This window comes from Dreissena polymorpha, chromosome 10 (assembly GCF_020536995.1).
Source record: "Dreissena polymorpha isolate Duluth1 chromosome 10, UMN_Dpol_1.0, whole genome shotgun sequence".
Taxonomy (NCBI): Eukaryota; Metazoa; Mollusca; class Bivalvia; order Myida; family Dreissenidae; genus Dreissena; species Dreissena polymorpha.
Genome location: NC_068364.1, coordinates 78,639,669 through 78,660,027, shown reverse-complemented (window position 1 = coordinate 78,660,027; position 20,359 = coordinate 78,639,669). Strand labels below are relative to the sequence as shown.

General features: G+C 35.5%; 1 protein-coding gene and 1 long non-coding RNA gene across 2 annotated transcripts in view; both read left to right on the top strand.

The window, feature by feature from the left end:
• The window catches only part of LOC127847010 (carnosine synthase 1-like), a 78,635-nt gene extending 68,501 nt beyond the window's left edge, over positions 1–10,134 (top strand). The window contains exons 14-17 of the mRNA XM_052378499.1: positions 3,550–3,712; positions 6,012–6,295; positions 7,730–7,816; positions 8,704–10,134. Of these exons, the coding sequence (XP_052234459.1) occupies positions 3,550–3,712; positions 6,012–6,295; positions 7,730–7,816; positions 8,704–9,197 (1,028 nt within the window). The 3' untranslated portion in view covers positions 9,198–10,134. The remainder of the gene's footprint in view (positions 1–3,549; positions 3,713–6,011; positions 6,296–7,729; positions 7,817–8,703) is intronic.
• A 6-nt stretch (positions 10,135–10,140) lies between these two features.
• Positions 10,141–15,474, top strand: LOC127847011 (uncharacterized). Its single transcript, XR_008033782.1, has 2 exons — positions 10,141–10,370; positions 10,527–15,474. It is a non-coding gene; the product is annotated as an uncharacterized LOC127847011 (long non-coding RNA).
• The last annotated feature ends 4,885 nt before the right edge of the window (positions 15,475–20,359 follow it).

Genomic DNA, 20,359 nt, shown 5'->3' with positions numbered 1-20,359 from the left:
TTGCTTCTAATGGGGGAAAGGGTTAAAATTGTTATTTTTACCTGGCATTTGTGGTAGGTATTTTCCTGACAGGACTTTTCAAATTGTTTAAGAAATATTCCATACACGCATGAAATTTATAATTTTAGCATCAATTTACTCTTATTTTGGAAAAAAAACTTTTTAATTGTCTGAAACATACATTTTGATGCCCCCGTCAGTCAGTCAGTATGTCAGTATGTGTGTCAGTCCATCCGTCTGTCCGAAAAAACTTTAACGTTGGCCATAACTTTTTCATTATTTAAGATAGAAACTTGATATTTGGCATGCCTGTGCATCTCACGGAGCTGCACATTTTGAGTTGTGAAAGGTGAAGGTCAAGGTCATCCTTCAAGGTCAAATGTCAAATATATGGCGTCTGTCCGTCCGTCCAAAAACTTTAACATTGGCAATAACTTTTTCACTATTGAAGATAGCAACTTGATATTTGGCATGCATGTGCATCTCACGGAGCTTAACATTTTGAGTGGTGAAAGGTGAAGGTAAAGGTCATCCCTCGAGGTCAAATGTCAAAAATATGGCGTCTGTCCGTCCGAAAACTTTAACATTGGCCATAACTTTTCAATATTGAAGATAGCAACTTGATATTTGGCATGCATGTGTATCTCGTTAAGCTGCACATTTTGAGTGGTGGAAGTTCAAGGTCAATGTCATCCTTCAAGGTCAAAGGTAAAAAAAAAAAAAACAATTAATGCGGCGTTCCCATGAAGCTGCACATTGTGAGTGATGGACGTTCAAGGTCAAGGTCATCCTTCAAGGTCAAGGTCATCCTTCAAGGTCAAAGGTAAAAAAAAAATATATTCAAAATGGCGTTCTTATGAAGCTGCACATTGTGAGTGGTGGAAGTTCAAGGTCAAGGTCATCCTTCAAGGCTAAGGTCATCCTTTAAGGTCAAAGGTCAAAAAAATAATAATTTCAAAGTGCCGTTCTTATGAAGCTGCACATTGTGAGTGGTGGAAGTTTAAGGTCAAGGTCATCCTTCAAGGTCAAGGTCATCCTTTAAGGTAAAAATAAAATTTCAAAGCAGCATTCTCATGAAGCTGTACATTGTGAGTGGTGGAAGTTCAAGGTCAAGGTCATCCTTCAAGGTCAAAGGTAAAAAAGAAAAAAAAATCAAAGCGGCGTTCTCATGAAGCTGCACATTGTGAGTGGTGGAAGTTCAAGGTCAAGGTCATCCTTCAAGGACAAAGGTTAAAAAAATAAAAATAAAATAAAAGCGGCGTTCTCATGAAGCTGCACATTTTGAGTGGTGGAAGTTCAAGGTCAAGATCATCCTTCAAGGTCAAGGACATCCTTCAAGGTCAAAGGTCAAAAAAATAAAAACTTCAAAGTGGCGTTCTTATGAAGCTGCACATTGTTAGTGGTGGAAGTTCAAGGTCAAGGTCATCCTTCAAGGTCAAGGTCATCATTTTAGGTGAAAAAAAAAAATCAAAGCGGCATTCTCATGAAGCTGTACATTGTGAGTGGTGGAAGTTCAAGGTCAAGGTCATCCTTCAATGTCAAAGGTAAAAAAGAAAAAAAAATTCAAAGCGGCGTTCTCATGAAGCTGCACATTGTGAGTGGTGGTAGTTCAAGGTCAAGGTCATCCTTCAAGGTCAAAGGTCAAAAAAAAAATTATTCAAAGCGGCGTTCTCATGAAGCTGCACATTATGAGTGGTGGAAGTTCAAGGTCAAGGTCATCCTTCAAGGTAAAAGGTTAACAACAAAAAATCAAAGCGGCGTTCTCATGAAGCTGCACATTTTGAGTGGTGAAAGTTCAAGGTCAAGGTCATCCTTCAAGGTCAAAGGTAAAAAAAAAAAAAAATTATTTCAGAGCGGCGCAATAGGGAGCATTGTGTTTCTGACGAACACATCTCTTGTTTAATTATAAGTAAAACAATTGGGTACACAAATTTGTCAATTCTAGTTGTTAGCATATCAATAAAATGAATATTACAACTTCAAAACTTTTAATTTCTAAACCATCTAAAAAACGGTAATGACATCGGCTGTTTCGGTTTTTAACAAAGCATAGTCTGATTCGGTCTCGTATGGGTTTAAGACTATACCTGGAATTGGATAATGTCGGCATAATTCGTGAATTTCAATTTCTTGAAAATGCCGATAAAATTCCCATTTTCAAAGTCATGGGCTATCTTCCCCTAAAGCTGAAAAAAATCCTGCATTTATGCCTAGCGTCTTGAAAAAAGGCCTTGGTAAACAGCATAGACCCAGATGAGACGCTGCATTATGCGGATTCTCATCAGGGTTAGCGCTGTTTGCTTAAAGGAATTTCTGTAAGAAATATTCTAAATACAGTCAATCTTGTAGATGCAACCACTTGTATTAAGCGACCTTTGTCTTATGCGACCATTTTGAAATCCCACGGAGCTTTTTCGCTATATAATGATATTGTATTAAGCAACTTTTGTCTTATGCAACCAGCGACTGCTGATTTTTGTGTATTTTGATGTCCGAATCTTGAATTAAGCGACCAATAGGAGCTAAAAGTGGTTCATCTATTGATCTTTCAGGGACAAATCTGTGTTAATTGTTTATCTAAGCCGATAAGATGTACTGTTACACCTCTGCTTTGTTTTCACACCAACCATTATGATTATGCTTTGTCTCGTTGACCGGTTCTGACCGGTATTGTTGTAGACTGCGTATTAATTTTTTGAGTTGAATAATAGAGGAACGTATTACGCACAGTCTACAGCTTAAATAATTAACTATGTGAAACGTTAAGAGACATCGCCAATTTTTCTCGAGTATAGATAACAGATGCAGAAACAATGCACTGTACGCGACAAACATTTCCTGAGAAGTGCGGAAAAGAAACTATTTATCGGCAACATCTGTCGAAATCCGTACATGACCAATTTGTAATTATGCTAATTAGTAGATATTTGTTAGCCAATCACATTGTTATTTACTTAATAAATTTTCCAATCAGGTCTGTTTGTTTGTTTTCAATTGATGTGTTTTAATTTTTTCAGCTCATTATGAATCATAATCGAGTCAGATTTCCTTAAGCGTACATGCAGAAATTAAAATGTCAAAACAAAAAGTGTTAACGTTGAACGAGAAAATTCGGGTTTTGGACGTAAAATCGCAGATGAGTTTGGAGTAGGTAAAACTCAAATTCAGAACATTCTTAAGCGTAAAGCCGAGGTGCTTGAAGACGTGGAAAATAATGTGTCAGGTGAAAAAAAACGCGAAAAATATTTCTTTGTCTATGTTGTTTTTGCAAATAATTATGTAATTATGTAATTATGTAAATCATTGTTGACAAAAGAGATTATCCTTCATATAGATTAAAATTGAGGGTAAGCATTCTTTCAGAATGGCCTTTTTTTATTTAAAGACCATTTTATTAAGAGACCACTTTTGATTACAAGATTGACTGTATAGAAATAAATATACTAAACATCCCTTATTTTGGAACTAAATTGATCCAATTTAGAAGAATGGGAGAGTCCACTATGCATAAATGGGTTAACCAAAAATAAAACTGCCTGATTTTTGCAGGCAACACATACAAGGCAGCTTACATTGCAAAAATGAAGAGCCGAACACAGGCCCACTTGCGGGGACGTGACGGGGTCATTCCGCACTGGCCATACACGTACATGTTTGCCTGCAAGTCAGCCCGTATTACCTGTGAGGCGGACATTCCAAAGGCTATCCAATGGTAAGTGCCACGAAATAAATGTGATTATTCTGACCAATTGAAAGCTGGATTACAATGTGCATCAATATAAAGCGCAAGAATTTTTTCAAAAGTTTGTGGTACGAAATCTCTTAATGTTACGGGGAAAATTATCAAAGAAGCAAATTTAAATGAGAGGGAAAGCTACGGGTATAAACAAATGTTTGCAGACAAGTTAATGCTTAGTTCTAGAAATTTATAAAGAAAATGTTTTCAAAAGGACAAACTAGGTATAAGTAATTTATTAAGGCAAATATTTAATGAACACTACTTAGGACACTTACTGTATGAAGACAAATGTTTGCAGAAAAGTACATGCTAAGTAAATATTTTGTTAAAATCTCAAATAAACATTATTGTCCCCTACTGGTTTCACCGGAGGGGACATATGGTTTGCGCTCTGTGAGTCTTTCACACTTTTCTGGATCCTGCGATTACTTTAAAAGTTCTTCATATTTTTTCATTAAACTTAAAACATGGTCAGATGGCAATATGGAGATTATGCATGTCTTTCATTTTGTTCCTACGACAATAATTCTGGTTGCTATGGCATCAAATATATAAAAAAAATATATAAAAATTCTGACAATGGTGGACAAATTCTGACAATGGTGGAGCCGGTAGGGGAAATATTGCTTGGCAATAGTCTTGTTTAATCTGTTTTTTTAAACACATTACTAAATTTAAATGTTAACGTGACTTTAACAAAGACTAAGCTTCAAATAAACAGTGCTCATGTATTTTGTTTTGATCCTTTGTTGTGATAGAAAAACGCGCAAAATTATGCTACCCATGTACAAAGTCATGACCTCCGCATGGCATTCGTTGATATATTGATTTTTGCAAAAATTAATTGTGGCTTTGTAGCAAGAGAACACAGAGATCTCTTATTTTTGGTTAAAAGTATTGTAGTTCATTTATACACAATTATATTGCTAATGATTTGTTATTGACAAGCCTTTTAGACTAATTTCAAATCAAACACGCTATATCTTTATCTTTATGGTCTTTTAGATAAGTCATTATTGAAATAGTTCCTGTGCTGTATACAAATAAAACTGAAAATCCGCACAAAACTGGATTCAGGGTTGGATGTTGTGCTATCACTCGTAGCAGGTCTACTGACCTATTGAGTAGACTACAAAATGGAATAACATGTGCGAATGCAACTCCTATAGTCCATAATTACTGGTCATACATTGTTCTGAATCTAATTATTGTTTAAATCAATACTTTCTTATAAATGCAATTAAAACTATAGGGTTGTAACGCCTTTTCTATGTAATTCATTAACTGTAAAGAACTGATTGCCCTGATTGTAACTTTTGACCGAATTCCTGAGGTAAAACAAGCAAATATATGTATACATGCATAAAAGAAAATAGCATAGTACAATAATTAACTTTAATTTTGCCTGAATGGGTAACATATTTGAAATGTAGGATAACAAATAACAGCATATAATAAACATCAATCACTTTTAATACAATCTTCAAACAGAAATCAAAAATATAAAAAATATTTCATGATAGTTTATGTGCATTTTGTACAATGTCCACATCTTGTATGTGGACCAAACTCATGAAATGTTATCAAATCTATAATGCATTGTATGTGCGTCTTGTAATCCGACATGTCTAATATGTGGACAAAATGCTATTAATAATATAATAAAATTTTACTCTTGACCCGAAAAATATGGTACAAGTTATTTATTTGACAAATGCTTGCAGACAAGTGCATGCGAAGTACAGAAATTTATTAGGCAAATGTTTTGCAAACAAGCACATGCAAAGCGCTTATTGTCCCCTACCGGTGAAACTGGAGGGGACTTATGGTTTGCACTCCGTCAGTCTGTCTGTCAGTCCATCACACTTTTCTGGATCCAGCGATAACTTTTTAAGTTCTTCATATTTTTTCATTAAACTTGGAATATGGATAGATGGCACTATGGAGATTATGCACATCATTTCATTTTGTTCCTACGTCAAAAATTATGGTTGCTATGGCAATAAATAATTTTTCTTTAACTGACAATGGTGGAGTTTCACCGGTAGGGGACCATATTGCTTGGCAATCTCTTGTTATTTATTAGACTGCTGTTTGCTAACAAGCTTTATTATGCTAAGTACTAGTAATTAAGACATTTTTTATGGGATTGGCACCTTTTGTAAGCCCCAGTTATATTAGCGAGTAAGTTTATGTGTGTTTGTCTTGGCTAAAATCTAAAGTAGTTTTAACAAGCTTGACACATAGACACAAAATTACACTTCACTTTCAGTGTGAATTTTCCGGCCATTCTCAAGCTGGAGTATGCCTCCAGTGCGGTCGGAGTTAATATGGTGAAATGCGAAGAGGACGTATTCAACCAGTACGCCTACCTGATCAACACGCTGCGAACCAACGATGACTACCATGGTATCGGCCTTGGTTTCAACAACACTATGATCCTCATGGAGTATCTTCAGGGTTCGGAACATGACGTCGACGTCGTTATCTTCGAGAGGAAACTTGTCGCAGCCTTTGTCACAGACAATGGGCTCACCAACTGGCCGTCTTATACAGGTAGATAGTAACATTTCAGTTTTCAATTGTTTAGGAAATAAAGGTCATCAGGTGTTTAAGAAAAGCTTGTTGTGTATTGTTACCTTCGAAAGGCCTTACCAACTTGCTGTTCTATATGGATAAGTGTGATTAATGTCTGGTCAATAAGAAAAACAGGTTGAAGTGTTTGTTTGCGACATTGACCCCATATGCTGGCTGTATACAACATAAAGTGTGTTAAATTATACTAATTGTTTTAATTTAAAAGGGGTATTCTGGATTCACCATCATGGATATCTGTAGCCATATACTTGTCCGCAGGCGTTCAAATACATTTTTCAACATACAACATTCAAACTCAGACATGGTTCCTTATGGTATTCAGTTTTTTATCATCTTAGGTACCTTACAAATTACTAAACTTGTATTATTTTTTTTTAATCTTGACCTTCTATGACTTTAAGATTGTTAATGTCAACTATTAGAAACATATCTTTCCAAATGTTAACAACTGTTGACAAGCGCGCAACAATTGTGCTGCATATGTACAAGGTCAAGTCATCCACATGGAAAGCGTGGGTGTATTGATCTTAGTTTTATTTGTACGGCAGAGATTGTTGAGATCTTTTAATGTCCATTCATAGTTTTGTAGTTTCTTTAAATAGAATTTTACCGCAAATGATTTGGAATTCACATCGCCTCAATATTAATTTCAAAACAAACATGCTAAAATCTGTATCGTTATGGTCTTAAAGATAAGTCACTTTTTCCCACTTACTGATCAAACAGGAAATCGGCACAAAACTGGATTAAGTGTTGGTTGATGTGAAAATACCTTTAGCTGGTTAATGGCTTTACGTGTAGACTGGATTGTTTTCACAACAAGGATTAACTTACGCAAATGCATTTCTTTTCCAATTGTGTGGTCCCAAATCTAACCAAACAAACAACACTGATCTCGTTTGTGGTGGGTTTACTCTGTTATAGTTTTAGGAAAAAAAAACAACTTTAGTAATAAAAGCTTAATGTTTTGCTGAATTTTGAACGAATAATCACGCATTTAACAGGGTATGCCATTATTTGTTTCCCACATTTATCAACGGCAATTTTCGCTTGTAAATAACCCATCTTTTCTTTAACATTTCAAGAATTTGTATTGAATTGTCATTGTTTCGGCGAAGAAGTTCATAAGTTCAGGTACATTAGAAAATATGACACACATCTTTGAAAGGATGTTAAATCTGCTAAAGAAAATTGTTTAATAAGGATTCTGTTTGTATGTATAAATTGCAGTCACAAACTAAAATTGCGTTGGTATCTTGTTTCTTGTATAACCCCACTTCATGATGAAAATTTGTGATTTTTAAAACAAAAAACTGTTTGTGCTTTGTGTCCATATCTGATAACAGTGTAGCTTTATGACCTTTTTGCAACTCAAGTATGTTATTCCCACAGAGACTTCAGCCTTGATGCCTTCCGCGTTGACTGTTGACAAACAGGCCCAGTTGATATCTGCCGCATTTCAGTTGCTTACAGAGATAGGTAGGGCTCTTTACTAATTTAAAACGGATTTTATGTACCATTTGAGAGTAATCTTGCATTTTTGGTATTGCCAAGACAACAGGGTGTGATCTTTATAAGTGCTGTCAATATATATCTTTACTGTATCTGTCTAAATACTTCTTTCACATGGACATGCATTCAGGGGTTTTTCTGCCTGTTTTGGGAAAAGGAGTCTGACCAAATTGGGAATTTTCTATCGACAAAATTGGCCATTTTGGGAATTTATGCTTTGATGAAACGGCTCATTTGGAAAAAAATTGTGAATTTATCATGCTTAAATAATTCAGTGGTTTAACAAATAAATTTGTTTTTATTTGTTATTTTGTCTTCTTTATATAAACAGATGCAATATTGGGCATGTTCAACGTTTATTCAAGTACTGCAGTTTTGTTTTTCAGTTACAGTTACACTCTGTGATAAGAACTGAACAGTCAAAACCTTATAGCAGATATTTTTGACCAAAACAAACACTGGTTAGTCACACAAGTTATAAGACACTTCATTCTTAAAAAAATTGGGATTTTTTTTTAAATTTCGGTTTGGGATCGGGTCCGTTTTCTTTGTGAGTGACTCCGTTTTCCGGAGGCGCAGACAGTGCTGAAAAACCTCTGTGCATTGAAGGAATTCTATAGTATGTATAACAAATGTTTATGGATATGAGCTGCAAGAACAACATTCCTGCATTCAATAGCAAGTACATTCTTAACATTGAAGAAAAAAATTCAGCAATTATATGTTTAAAAAGGTCTTGTAGCAAATGTTTCAAAGTGGAATTCTTCACCATAAGCGATAGTTTTATTTTTAATGAATACAGAACTTTCAAGTTGTGTTTTATTACACCTACATTATCACATCTTTAACCCTAGGTCTGTCAAACGGAGTCTTCAACGTGGAGATGAAATTGACGCAAATGGGACCGAAGCTGATAGAGATAAATGCGCGCATGGGCGGCTTTTACATCCGCGACTGGGTCAAGAGGCTTTACGGCATTGATATGATGAAGTGTGCGCTGATGTGTTCGTGCGGCATTCGTCCGTACGTACCGCTTATCCCACCAACGGAATTCATAATGGGCATTATGCTGATCCCTTCGGAGCACAAGCATGTGATGCTTGACAACGTGACCCGGATGGTCCTAGACGATATGCAGTCTCGAGGCGAAGTCATCCTCACCATGCTTGAGAGCGAAGAAGAGTTAAAGCACCCCTATGATAAAACAGAATACGAGGAGCCTTACGCAAATGTCGCTGTCCGGGCCCCCACTGTTGAGGAGGCTCGACGGAAATTGCTCGCCGTCTGCAAGAAACTTGGCATTGAGACCAGTGACTATAAGGTCTCAGAGTTCATCAAGTACTTCTAGACAAACGTCTATGGAGTTAGAAGACATGCTGTCTTCTGTGTACTGATTTCTGCTTGTCTTATTTTTAAAAATTGTCTATGATTTTTTTCTTTCTTATTAAAATTGTCCATACTTTGTCCTAATTTTAAGCTCACCTGAGCACACAATGCCCAAGGTTAACTTTTGTGATCACTGTATATACAGCATAGTGCTGAATCTAGTATGCGTCATAAACTTCCTGCATCGTTACCACTCCAGAGGCAACTTTTCTCATCCAATCTTAATGAACCGTGGTCCTAATTTTAATCAGGATAATATCTAGGCCGAGTTTGAATGTGGGTCACTTTCATCCAGAAAATAGGTCATGACGTAAAATCTTAGTATAAAAAATATTGATAGCACTGTGTAGGCCATTTGTATGGCTAAGTCTTGATACTTGGTCATGACATTCTCTGGGATGGATTTAACTGTAGGTCACATGTGTCCACCAGTCAACTAGTCAAAATTTAGAAACATGATACCACTGAAGAGGCCACTATTATGACTATAAAACTTGGTCAGAATGTTAATCTTGATAATATTTAAGCTGAGTTCTTATCGAGGTCAGTCAAGTTCAAAACCTAGGTCACAAGGTCGAATCTTAGGTAAAAACGTGTTACCACGCTTTATGTAGCATGTGGGAAAAATCTTATTATGCTCCCCGTAAATTTTCGGGGAGCATATAGTTGCCAGTTTGAAGTTCCTTCCTTATTTCCGTACTTCCTTCCTTCCGTCGCACTTTTGTAACCGTTTCTCATAGCACCTTCAATACTTTACCGATCTCTTTCATATTTGGCATGTAGGTACCTTGCATTGACCTCTACTTTTTGATGAGGTTTGAGGTCACTAGGTCAAGTTCACCGAGGATAATAATAATATACTTTTTCCATCACACTTTTGTTACGGTTTCTCATAGCACCTTCAATACTTTACTGATCTCTTTCATATTTGGCATGTAGGTACCTTGCATGGACCTCTACCTTTTGATGAGATTTGAGGTCACTGGGGTCAAGGTCACCTAGGCTAATAATAATATACTTTTTCCATCACACTTTTGTTACAGTTTCTCATAGCATCTTCAATACTTTACCGATCTCTTTCATATTTGGCATGTAGGTACCTTGCATGGACCTCTACCTTTTGATGAGGTTTGAGGTCTCTTGGGCCAGGGTCAAGGTCACCGAGGCTAATAATAGATTTTTCCGTCACACTTAAACAGTTTCTTATATCACCTTCAATACTTTACCGATCTCTATCATATTTGGCATGTAGGTACCTTGCATGGACCTCTACCTTTTGATGAGGTTTGAGGTCACTGGGGTCAAGGTCACACAGGCTAATAATAGATTTTTCCTTCACACTTTTGTTACAGTTTCTCATAGCACCTTCAATACTTTACCGATCTCTTTCATGTTTGGCATGTAGGTACCTTGCATGGACCTCTACCTTTTGATGAGGTTTGAGGTCACTGGGTTATTAACACCTGGGTTAGGTGGTTATTAACACATAGATTGACAAAGCGCATCATCGGGGAGCATTCATCAGTTTCACTGATATTCTTGTTAATATTGAATTTATGATTAGCTGCAGTTGCTCCCCATTAACTGCAATAGTTACCGTAGTTCAGTTTACTTGTGTGTAACATGTGCGTTTTTTTGTTATTTGACCTTCGATAAATTTTATGTCCACTTTCATGGAAAGGGTCATATAGCAGTTGCACTGTACATATGTCTATGTAAATCAATATAAGAGTCGTTTGTAAAAAAACTGGGCATAATGCATGTGCGTAAATTGTCATACTTTCCGCTTTTATGGTATTTAGTTTAACGGAAGTCTCTTCTACACAAAAATCCAGTTAGGGCGGAAAGTGTCATCCCTGATTAGCCTGTGCAAACTGCACAGGCTAATCTGGGATGACACTTTAGGCACATGCATTATGCCTAGTTTTCTCAGAACGCGACACATATGGTGGTGTGCCGCATGTAACTACCGTCGCCTTACCCAAACGGTCAAAGTTACCCGTAGTGGTAAATATTCAAATTTCGCCATAAAATAGTGTGATACTTCCTGTCTCAGCCATAACTTTTGATATATATTTATTGATTATACAATAGCTGAGCTCAAATGCAATTCATAGTAAGGAAACCATAAGGCAGACAAGATGTCCACTTCGCCCTTGGGGCATCAGGTATGACTTGTATCTAAGACAAGGGTATCAATCATAAATAAGATATTGGGACTTTCCTTTTTTAACCCATTTATGCCTAGTGTCTAGAAAAAAGGCCTTGGCAAACAGCGTAGACACAGATGAGACAACAAGTCTCATCAGGGTTTGCACTGTTTGCTTAAAGGATTTTCTGTAAGACATATTCTAAATATAGAAATAAATATACTAGACATCCCTAATTTTGGGAATAAATTGCTCCAATTTAGAAGGATTGGAGAGTCCACCTGGCATAAATGGGTTAAGCAAAATTCCTTTGAGTCATGATTGGATGAGAAGATAATTGTGAGTTGATTTCTTATTTTGATTTAGCAAGAGTTGAATAGCTAGTGGAGAGCACAAACTTCGTTTCTATGCCCTACCCTTTCAAAATAGGCGACACCCTTCCATTTTTACCTAACAGTACTTCAAAATTATTATGTCCCATCTTTTTTTACCCTTTTTAATGTGTCAGTGTGTGTTGGGTACTGGTAAATAAAGACACACTGAACATGTTTGTATTCGCTATCATTAATTGTATAGGGTAATATACAGGTGGACTTGATATTGACATCAACTTCTTTTTAAGAATGTTGAATGGGAGATTGAAGCGGAACAATCTGACAATTTTTCCACATAAGAGGTCCCACGGCCCATTTTTAGGGCCCTGGATGTTTATAGTCTGCATATATATATACTGTACCCAGTGACTTTAGGTTATGTATATGTAATTGATGTTGTTTACATCATTGAGTTTGAAAAAAAAAAATTGTTTTAAAGACATTATGCATACTTGGAAGTAGATCTAATTTTATATGTAATTACATTTTTGACCAGTTTCCTTTGAATGAACTAGAATATTTATGCCATGAAGGAGAATATTTTTGTACTCCCATTCTTACATGGTGTTGATCTTTAAAAGATTTATGTAAGCACACGCAGCTGATTTTGTTCCATATTGTATATGGTTGTTGATAATTGGTATGTTTTTATATGACATGCTTGTTGTGCACTTATTTCTGATTTATCTCAGACAAACTGATGACATTTTGACATTGTAAATATTTCCATCTTGTTCAGTTATGTAAACTTTGAAGGATTTAAATATAATGTTCAGACCGGGCTTCTTGGATGAAAAATTTTGGATTTTTTTAGCTCCAAATATAGAAAAATCTTGGTGGCGGGAATGTTCTATTTTTATTGAAATAATTATGTATCAGAAGTTGTGGACATTAACTTGTCTTGCTTTGAATGTATTATTTGACCGTGTGTTGAAAAATCTGTAAATGTCATCCCATTCCTATTTAATTTTGGTATTTTATGGCAGGTATTTTGTTTATATCATTAAAGGATTTTTTGTAATATTAAAAAAATGTACCCAAATAACAAAAGCATCATGTAAAAACATCATACCGGTATTATGTTCAAAAATGTTTGCAGATTTTATTTGGCGATGTCACAATATTGTCATTCTATAATCTTTTTTTGTTTTCAATAACAAATTTTGTGAAAAAAAATAAAACTTCAAGTTAGCTACTTACTTGTTCAATAAAAAATTAGAATCTACAAAGGTGTGGACATTTACTTGTCATATTTGGAATGTATTTCTTGTATGAAAGTACATGTATTATTTTTGTAAAAAAAGGTATAATGTTTGTAGAAAAAATATGAAAAAATATGTAAAATTTAGCCCATTCCACATATATGTTGGTAAATATGGAATTTATTTCTTTTATACAATGAATACAATATTGAAATATTAAAAAATCAAGGGTAACCAAGGGCACCATTGAAATAGCACCATATTATGTTAAAAATATGTGCTCATAGATTATTAAGCGATTATAAATATTATCCTTCAATAATCATTTTTGTTGCTTGTTACGCAGTATGTTTAAAATTGTAAACCTTTAAAGTTAGATATCTATTCGTTCAATACAAATTCACAATATACAAAGGTTTGAACATTTACTTGTTTTTAGCTCACCTGAGCACAACGTGCTCATGGTGAGCTTTTGTGATCGCTTTTTGTCCGTCATCCGTTGTGCATTGTGCAGCGTCAACATTTGCCGTGTTAACTCTCGAGAGGCCACATTTATTGTCCAATCTTCATGAAATTTGGTCAGAACATTGGTTTCAATGATATCTTGGATGAGTTCGAAAATGGTTACGTTTGCTTGAAAAACATGGCTGCCAAGGGGCGGGGCATTTTTCCTTATACGGCTATATATGGCTGTATTAAAATATTGTTAACACTCTAGAGGCCACATTTATTGTCTGATCTTCATAAAACTGGGTCAGAAGATTCATCCCAATAATATCTTGGACGAGTTCGAAATTTATGCCGGTTGGTTGAAAAACATGGCCGCCAGGGGGCAGGGCATTTTTCCTTACATGGCTAAAGTAAAACCTTGTTAACACTCTTGAGGCCACATTTATTTTCCCATCTTCATGAAACTTGCTCAGAACATTTGTCCCACTGATATCTTGGATGAGTTCAAAAATGGTAACCTTTGCTTGAAAAACATGGCTGCAAAGGGGCGGGGCATTTTTCCTTATATGGCTATTTATGGCTATATTAAAATGTTGTTAACACTCTAGAGGCCACATTTATTGTCCAAGCTTTATGAAACTTGGTCAGAAGATTCATCCCAATAATATCTTGGATGAGTTCGAAAATGATGCTGGTTTGTTGAAAAACATGGCCACCAGGGGGCGGGGCATTTTTCCTTATATGGCTATAGTAAAACCTTGTTAACACTCTAGAGGCCACATTTATTGTCCAATCTTGGTGAAATATGGTCAGAAGATTTGTCTTAATGATATCTTAGATGAGTTTGAAAATGGTTACATTTGCTTGAAAAACATGGCTGCCAAGGGGCGGGACATTTTTTCTTATATGGCTATATAAGGCTATAGTAAAATCTTGTTAACACTCTAGAGGCCACATTTATAGTCCTATCTTCATGAAACTTGGTCAGAAGATTCATCCCAATAATATCTTGGACGAGTTCAAAAATGATTCCGATTGGTTGAAAAACATTGCCACCACGAGGGCGGGGCTATTTTCCTTGTATGGCTATAGTAAAACCTTGTTAACACTCTAAAGGTCACATTTATTTTCCGATCATCATGAAACTTAGTCAGAAGATTTGTCCCAATGATATCTTGGATAAGTTCGAAAATGGTTTTGGTTGCTTTAAAAACATGGCCACCAGGGGCGGGGCATTTTTCCTTATATGGATATATATGGCTATAGTAAAACCTTGTTAACACTCTAGAGGCCACATTTATAGTCCAATCTCTTGAAATTTGGTCAGAAGATTGGTCTCAATGGTATCTTGGATGAGTTCGAAAATAATTATGTTTGCTGGAAAAAAATGGCTTCCAAGGGGCGGGGCATTTTTCCTGATATGGCTATAGTAAAATCTTGTTAACACTCTTAGAGGCCACATTTACTGTTCGATCTTCATGAAACTTGGTCAGAAGATTCATCCCGATAATATTTTCGACGAGTTCAAAAATGATGCCGGTTGACTGAAAAACATGGCTGGCAGGGGGCGGGGCATTTTTCCTTATACAAAACTGTATGGCTATAGTAAAACCTTGTTAACACTCTAGAGGCCACATTTATTAGCCGATCTTCGTGAAACTTGGTCAGAAGATTTGTCCCAATAATATCTTGTTATCTCAGGTGAGCGACTTTGGGCCTTTCAGGCCCTCTTGTTTATGTTATTCTTGTATGACGTAATAATGTATGTTGAAAAAAATCTGTAAATCTTAGCCTATTCTACATATGTTTTGGTAATTTATGGAAGGTATTTATATAATTGAAAAAAAAACAAACATTGTAATAATTAAAAAATCATTTGTAACCAAATCACAATAGCACCATTGTCATAGCACCACATTATGTAAAAAATATGTTACCAAACTTAATTTAGCGATGTTATGGCATCAAAAATATATATTTATTGTGAAAACCAATTCTGTTTAAACAAGTTTTCCTTTATAGAAAGATATCTATTTGTTTAATAAAAAATCTGAATGCACAAAGGCTTATATTCAGTGCTCAGAAACCTTGGAAAATCCTGTTGACAAAACAATCTGGAAAAGGAGAGGTATAAACCCGCCATTAATTGTCACTGGCAGGATTGGATATTTGCTTAAAGCCACACACCTTGAAATGAAATAAATGTTAATCAATACATATAGATGCAATTTAAAAGTGTACAACATTGTCATTAAATCTATACCTTGTTAGCAAGTAATTTTTTTTAGCTCACCTGTCACAAAGTGACATGGTGAGCTTATGTGACCGTGTGATGTCCGGCGTCCGTTGTGCGTGCGTGCTTCTGTCAACAATTTGTTTGTGTAGACAGTAGAGGTCACAGTTTTCATCCAATCTTTATTAAATTTGGTCAGAATGTTTATCTTGATGAAATCTGGGTTGGGATTGTATTTAGGTCATCTGGGGTCAAAAACTAGGTCACGAGGTCAAATAATAGAAAAACCTTGTGTCAACAATAGAGGTCACAGTTATCATCCAATCTTTATGATATATGGTCAGAATATTTATCTTGATGAAATCTGGCTTGGTATTGTATTTGGGTCATCTGTGGTCAAAAACTAGGTCACTAGGTCAAATAATAGAAAAACCTTGTGTAGACAATAAAGGTCAGTTTTCATCCAATCTTTATGAAATTTGATCAGAATGTTTATCTTGATAAAATCTGGATTGGGATTGTATTTGGGTCATCTAGGGCCAGAAACTATGTCTCTATGTCAAATCATAGAAAAACCTTGTGTAGACAATAAAGGTCACTGTTTTCATCAGATCTTAATGAAATATGGTCAGAATGTTTGTCTTGTTAAAATCTGGGTTGGGATCGAATTTGGGTCATCTATGGTCAAAAACTAGGTATATAGGTCAAAGTTTAAAAAAAATGTGTAGACAGTAGAGGTCAAAGTTTTCATCCAAACTTAATAAAATATGGCCAGAATGTTAATATTGATGAAATCTGGGCTGGGATTGTATTTGGGTCATCTGTGGTCAAATACTAGGTCAAATCGCAGAAAACCCCTGTGTAGACAATGGAGGTCATAGTTTTCATCTGATCTTAATGAAATGTGGTCAGAAATTTTTATCTTGATAATATCTGATTTTGGATATGGGTCATCTGGGATCAAAAATTAGGTCACCGGGCCGATTCTAGTGAAAGAGGTCACAGTTTTCATCACGTCTTTTTGAAATTTTGTCAGAATGAATTATTTTATGAAATCTGGCTTGGGATTGTATATGGGTCTGATAGAATTTAAGTTGATGTAGCAAGGTTAGTCAGGTTTGCGATTCAGGGCCATCATGGTCCTCTTGTTTAATATTAAACCGAAAGTAGATTTTCTATTCGTATAGGTCCATTTCGACAAGCGCGATTATTTTTAAGTTTTAAAGCGCAAAAATACGGATTTCTGCCTTGTAACCACCATATATATTCTAAAATGCATATATTAAATTAAGTCTATAGCCTAGTTAGCAAGTAATTTATTATTTTTTAAACCGAAAGCAGGATTTCTATACGTTTATGTCCATTTCGACAAACGCGATTATTTTTAAGTTCTGAAGCGCAAAAAGACGGGGTTCTTTCTACCTTGTAACAACCAGATATATTCTAATTGGCATAGATAAAATTAAATCTATAGCCTAGTAAGCAAGTAATTAATTGTTTTTCAAACGGTTACGCTTTTAAAACCGAAAGTAGGATTTCTAGACGTATACGGCCATATCAACAAACGCGATTATTTTGAAGTTTTAAAGCGAAAAAAAGATGGATTTCTACCTAGTAACCACCAGATATATTTTAATTGGCATAGATAAAATATGTTCCTTATTTATACTTAAATTTACTTTCATTTCAAGGTGAGTGGCTTTAAATCTTGAACACGAGTAAACTAAGGCATAGTTTTAAAAACCCGCAACACATATCCATTGATAGACCTCGCGCTTGGCTACATCACCTTCAAGATCTCGGTCTATAGGGCCCTCGTAAAGTTAAAAAAAATGATGACAGGAACATACATTCGTCAGAGCACTCGATTATTTTTTCTACAAAACTACACGAGTGAAGTTAATCTAACTTGTCGAATATGCAACGATGCACAGTTGACGATGTCACAATTTTTGCTCGACTGCACGGGATATTGCGCGAGAACCAAGACTGAGCGATATTAAATATGAAGTGGACATCCTGTCTTGTAAAGCTTCAAAGCTGCGAGATGAGCAATCTCTGAATAAACAGGTTAACATAATTATGTACCGTACTTCACCTTACAAGAGTGAGAGACTGCATGAAGAGAAGCTAGAAGGCTTTAAGTTGCCATGCAACAGACTCGTATTCGCACCATATAACGAACATGGTAAACACTTAACGTATCTTTATGTGATCAATATTTTAAAACAAGCTGTATCAAAAACCCTCCATCACAAAAAAAGTCTTTAAAAATCGGTGCTACCGGGTAATCGACATCTGGTGTTGAAAACGCTATTATCGACGTAACCATGTATCGTTAACCTATACTGGTGAAGAGAACACAGAGATAACAGAATAGCCGGTCATGGTGTCATAATTATGTCGCTATTGAAAACAACAGTATTTGTAAGATTTTAAAGCGATGAGAAAAAACATGTATTCCCTATCGTCTCGCACACTGGGTGGTGCGATAGTCGAGTGGTAACACTTTGGTCTACCATTCCAGAGGTCCCCGGTTAATTCCTGGCCGGGGCACTTGAACTTTCAGAAATGCTACAAGTGTTTCCCACCCAACTAGAGATGTACTGCTATGAAACCCAGGTAATTCTCGCGTGTATCGGTGCTTTACACTGAGCACGTAAAAGAACCAAGGGATCTATTCGCAAAGGGCTAAGGTATCGCATCCGGATTCCTTCTATCTAAATACTGCCTCTTCTGCTTGCTGTGTCTTCAGCAAAACCAAAGGACCCCATTGGAAATAAGTGCTTGCACTTTCATGGGTTATCCTTGACTGCAAGGTCAAAAGAAATACAAGTACTACTACTTATCATTACATAAAATCACAAATTTGAAACTTGTCGATTGTTGTTTTTTTCAAAACGCAAATACGTCATACGCATTAATCGTTCTCTAAAAACAAACTTTAAAACATTTATTCAAAATAATAAATAAGGGGACTATATTGGTCTGGATCCTGTCTTTTATATGTTTCATATAACCCAGTGTTTGTTTGGAATATTTAAACAATAATAAAAGAGAGTGTTTAACGTTAACTTAACTTACCGGTAAACATAAATAAGTACTCAAAATAAAATACCGAATCAATATTATTGATTACCGATACATGGTGTTCCGCTATGTGTTTTAACAATTAATAAATGTCTATGTAAATATTTAAATAACAAAATGCACATTTTCTATCTTAAAGTGATGAATATGAGTCTAAAAATATATAAGCGTGTACATTAAATCTCCAATTAATAAATAAACGTAAATAAAAAAATCAAAAAAATCAAAGAAGATTTGAATGGTCCATTATTTTATCAATCTAGTTTATAAGTTGTTCAACACAGTGAAATACAATGTCTGAATCTAAGTGGTTTAATTACATTTCACTTATAATCATCTTGTCAGTCCATATTTTATCTCCGAAAAATTTCGATATTAATTTCGTACGATAAAAGGATAAAATTACAAATAGAATCACGAAAATGGTGCCATATAAAATTGAGCAACAAATCAGTAAAAAATGTATTAACATTTACATTAGATTGGTGACAATATCTCCGATTAAAAAAAGAGTAAACTTTTGAAATAATAAAAGACACGCCTGTCCCAATGATGATTTTAATCCATTTCTAACCAAAATAATATTACGATATGCACTTTTTCATTTTCTGTTCTTCCATCCATTTATCTAAATTTCATGTACATTGGCATTTTCACAGATTTTGGCAGATATTGAAGTTTGTAATTAAATGCTTCATATTGATAAATGTAAACATTGGATATAAAAGGCTCCAGTAAAAAAAAAATTAAAGAAAGAAAATAAAGTAACCCTCAACTGGGCTCGAAACACTGGCCCCTGGAGTAAAAGTGTATCGCTTTGACCACTCGGTCATTCGTGCTTATACAATGAGTGACGTATTTTATACTTTAAATAAGCAATCCTCGTAGTGTCACAAAATATAACGACAACATCAGAAATCTCCAAATTATCCAATCGTTCCGCGTTGCAACGCTTTGCAATTTTCAGGTGTTTAAATCGTCAAAAGATGCAGGATTAATGTATTAACATGGCTCTTAAGAGTTTTGAAAGATTTTCAGTGTCTAGTGACAGCCATTCCGTCGGAATACGATTGGACAAAAATGTTAACAAATTAGAAAACTTGTTCGTTGGATTGAACATCGAATCCAACAAGCGAAGGAAGGCGTTATAACTACAGGTGACGGGTGTACGACATTTACGAGTCTTTGGATTTAGAAGGCAACGATTCAAATTACGATGAGACGAAAGCGGCGCTAAAACGACATTTTTCGTCAAACACAAGCACAGAGTTCGAGAAATTTGAATTTCGAAACCTGAAGCAGCAGCAAGGTGAATCGTTAGATTACGACATGTCTCCGTCAAACAGCAACGAACTGTGCCTTTGCTAACAACGATGCTTAAATAAAATGCCAATTTATCCAAGGTGTATTGTCACAGAAACTGAGAATCAAATGTCTCGAGAAATCAAGCAGAAATCAGGTCGTTTCTCGGCATAACAAACTATGTTCCGCGATTTATCCGCGATTACTCAACAATCTCCGAACCGTTAAGACGCCTCACTCAAGATAAGATCGCGTTTGAGTGTACACATCCGCAAGAGACCGCGTTCAGACAGCTCCAAAACGCACTTTCAAGTGATCAAGTG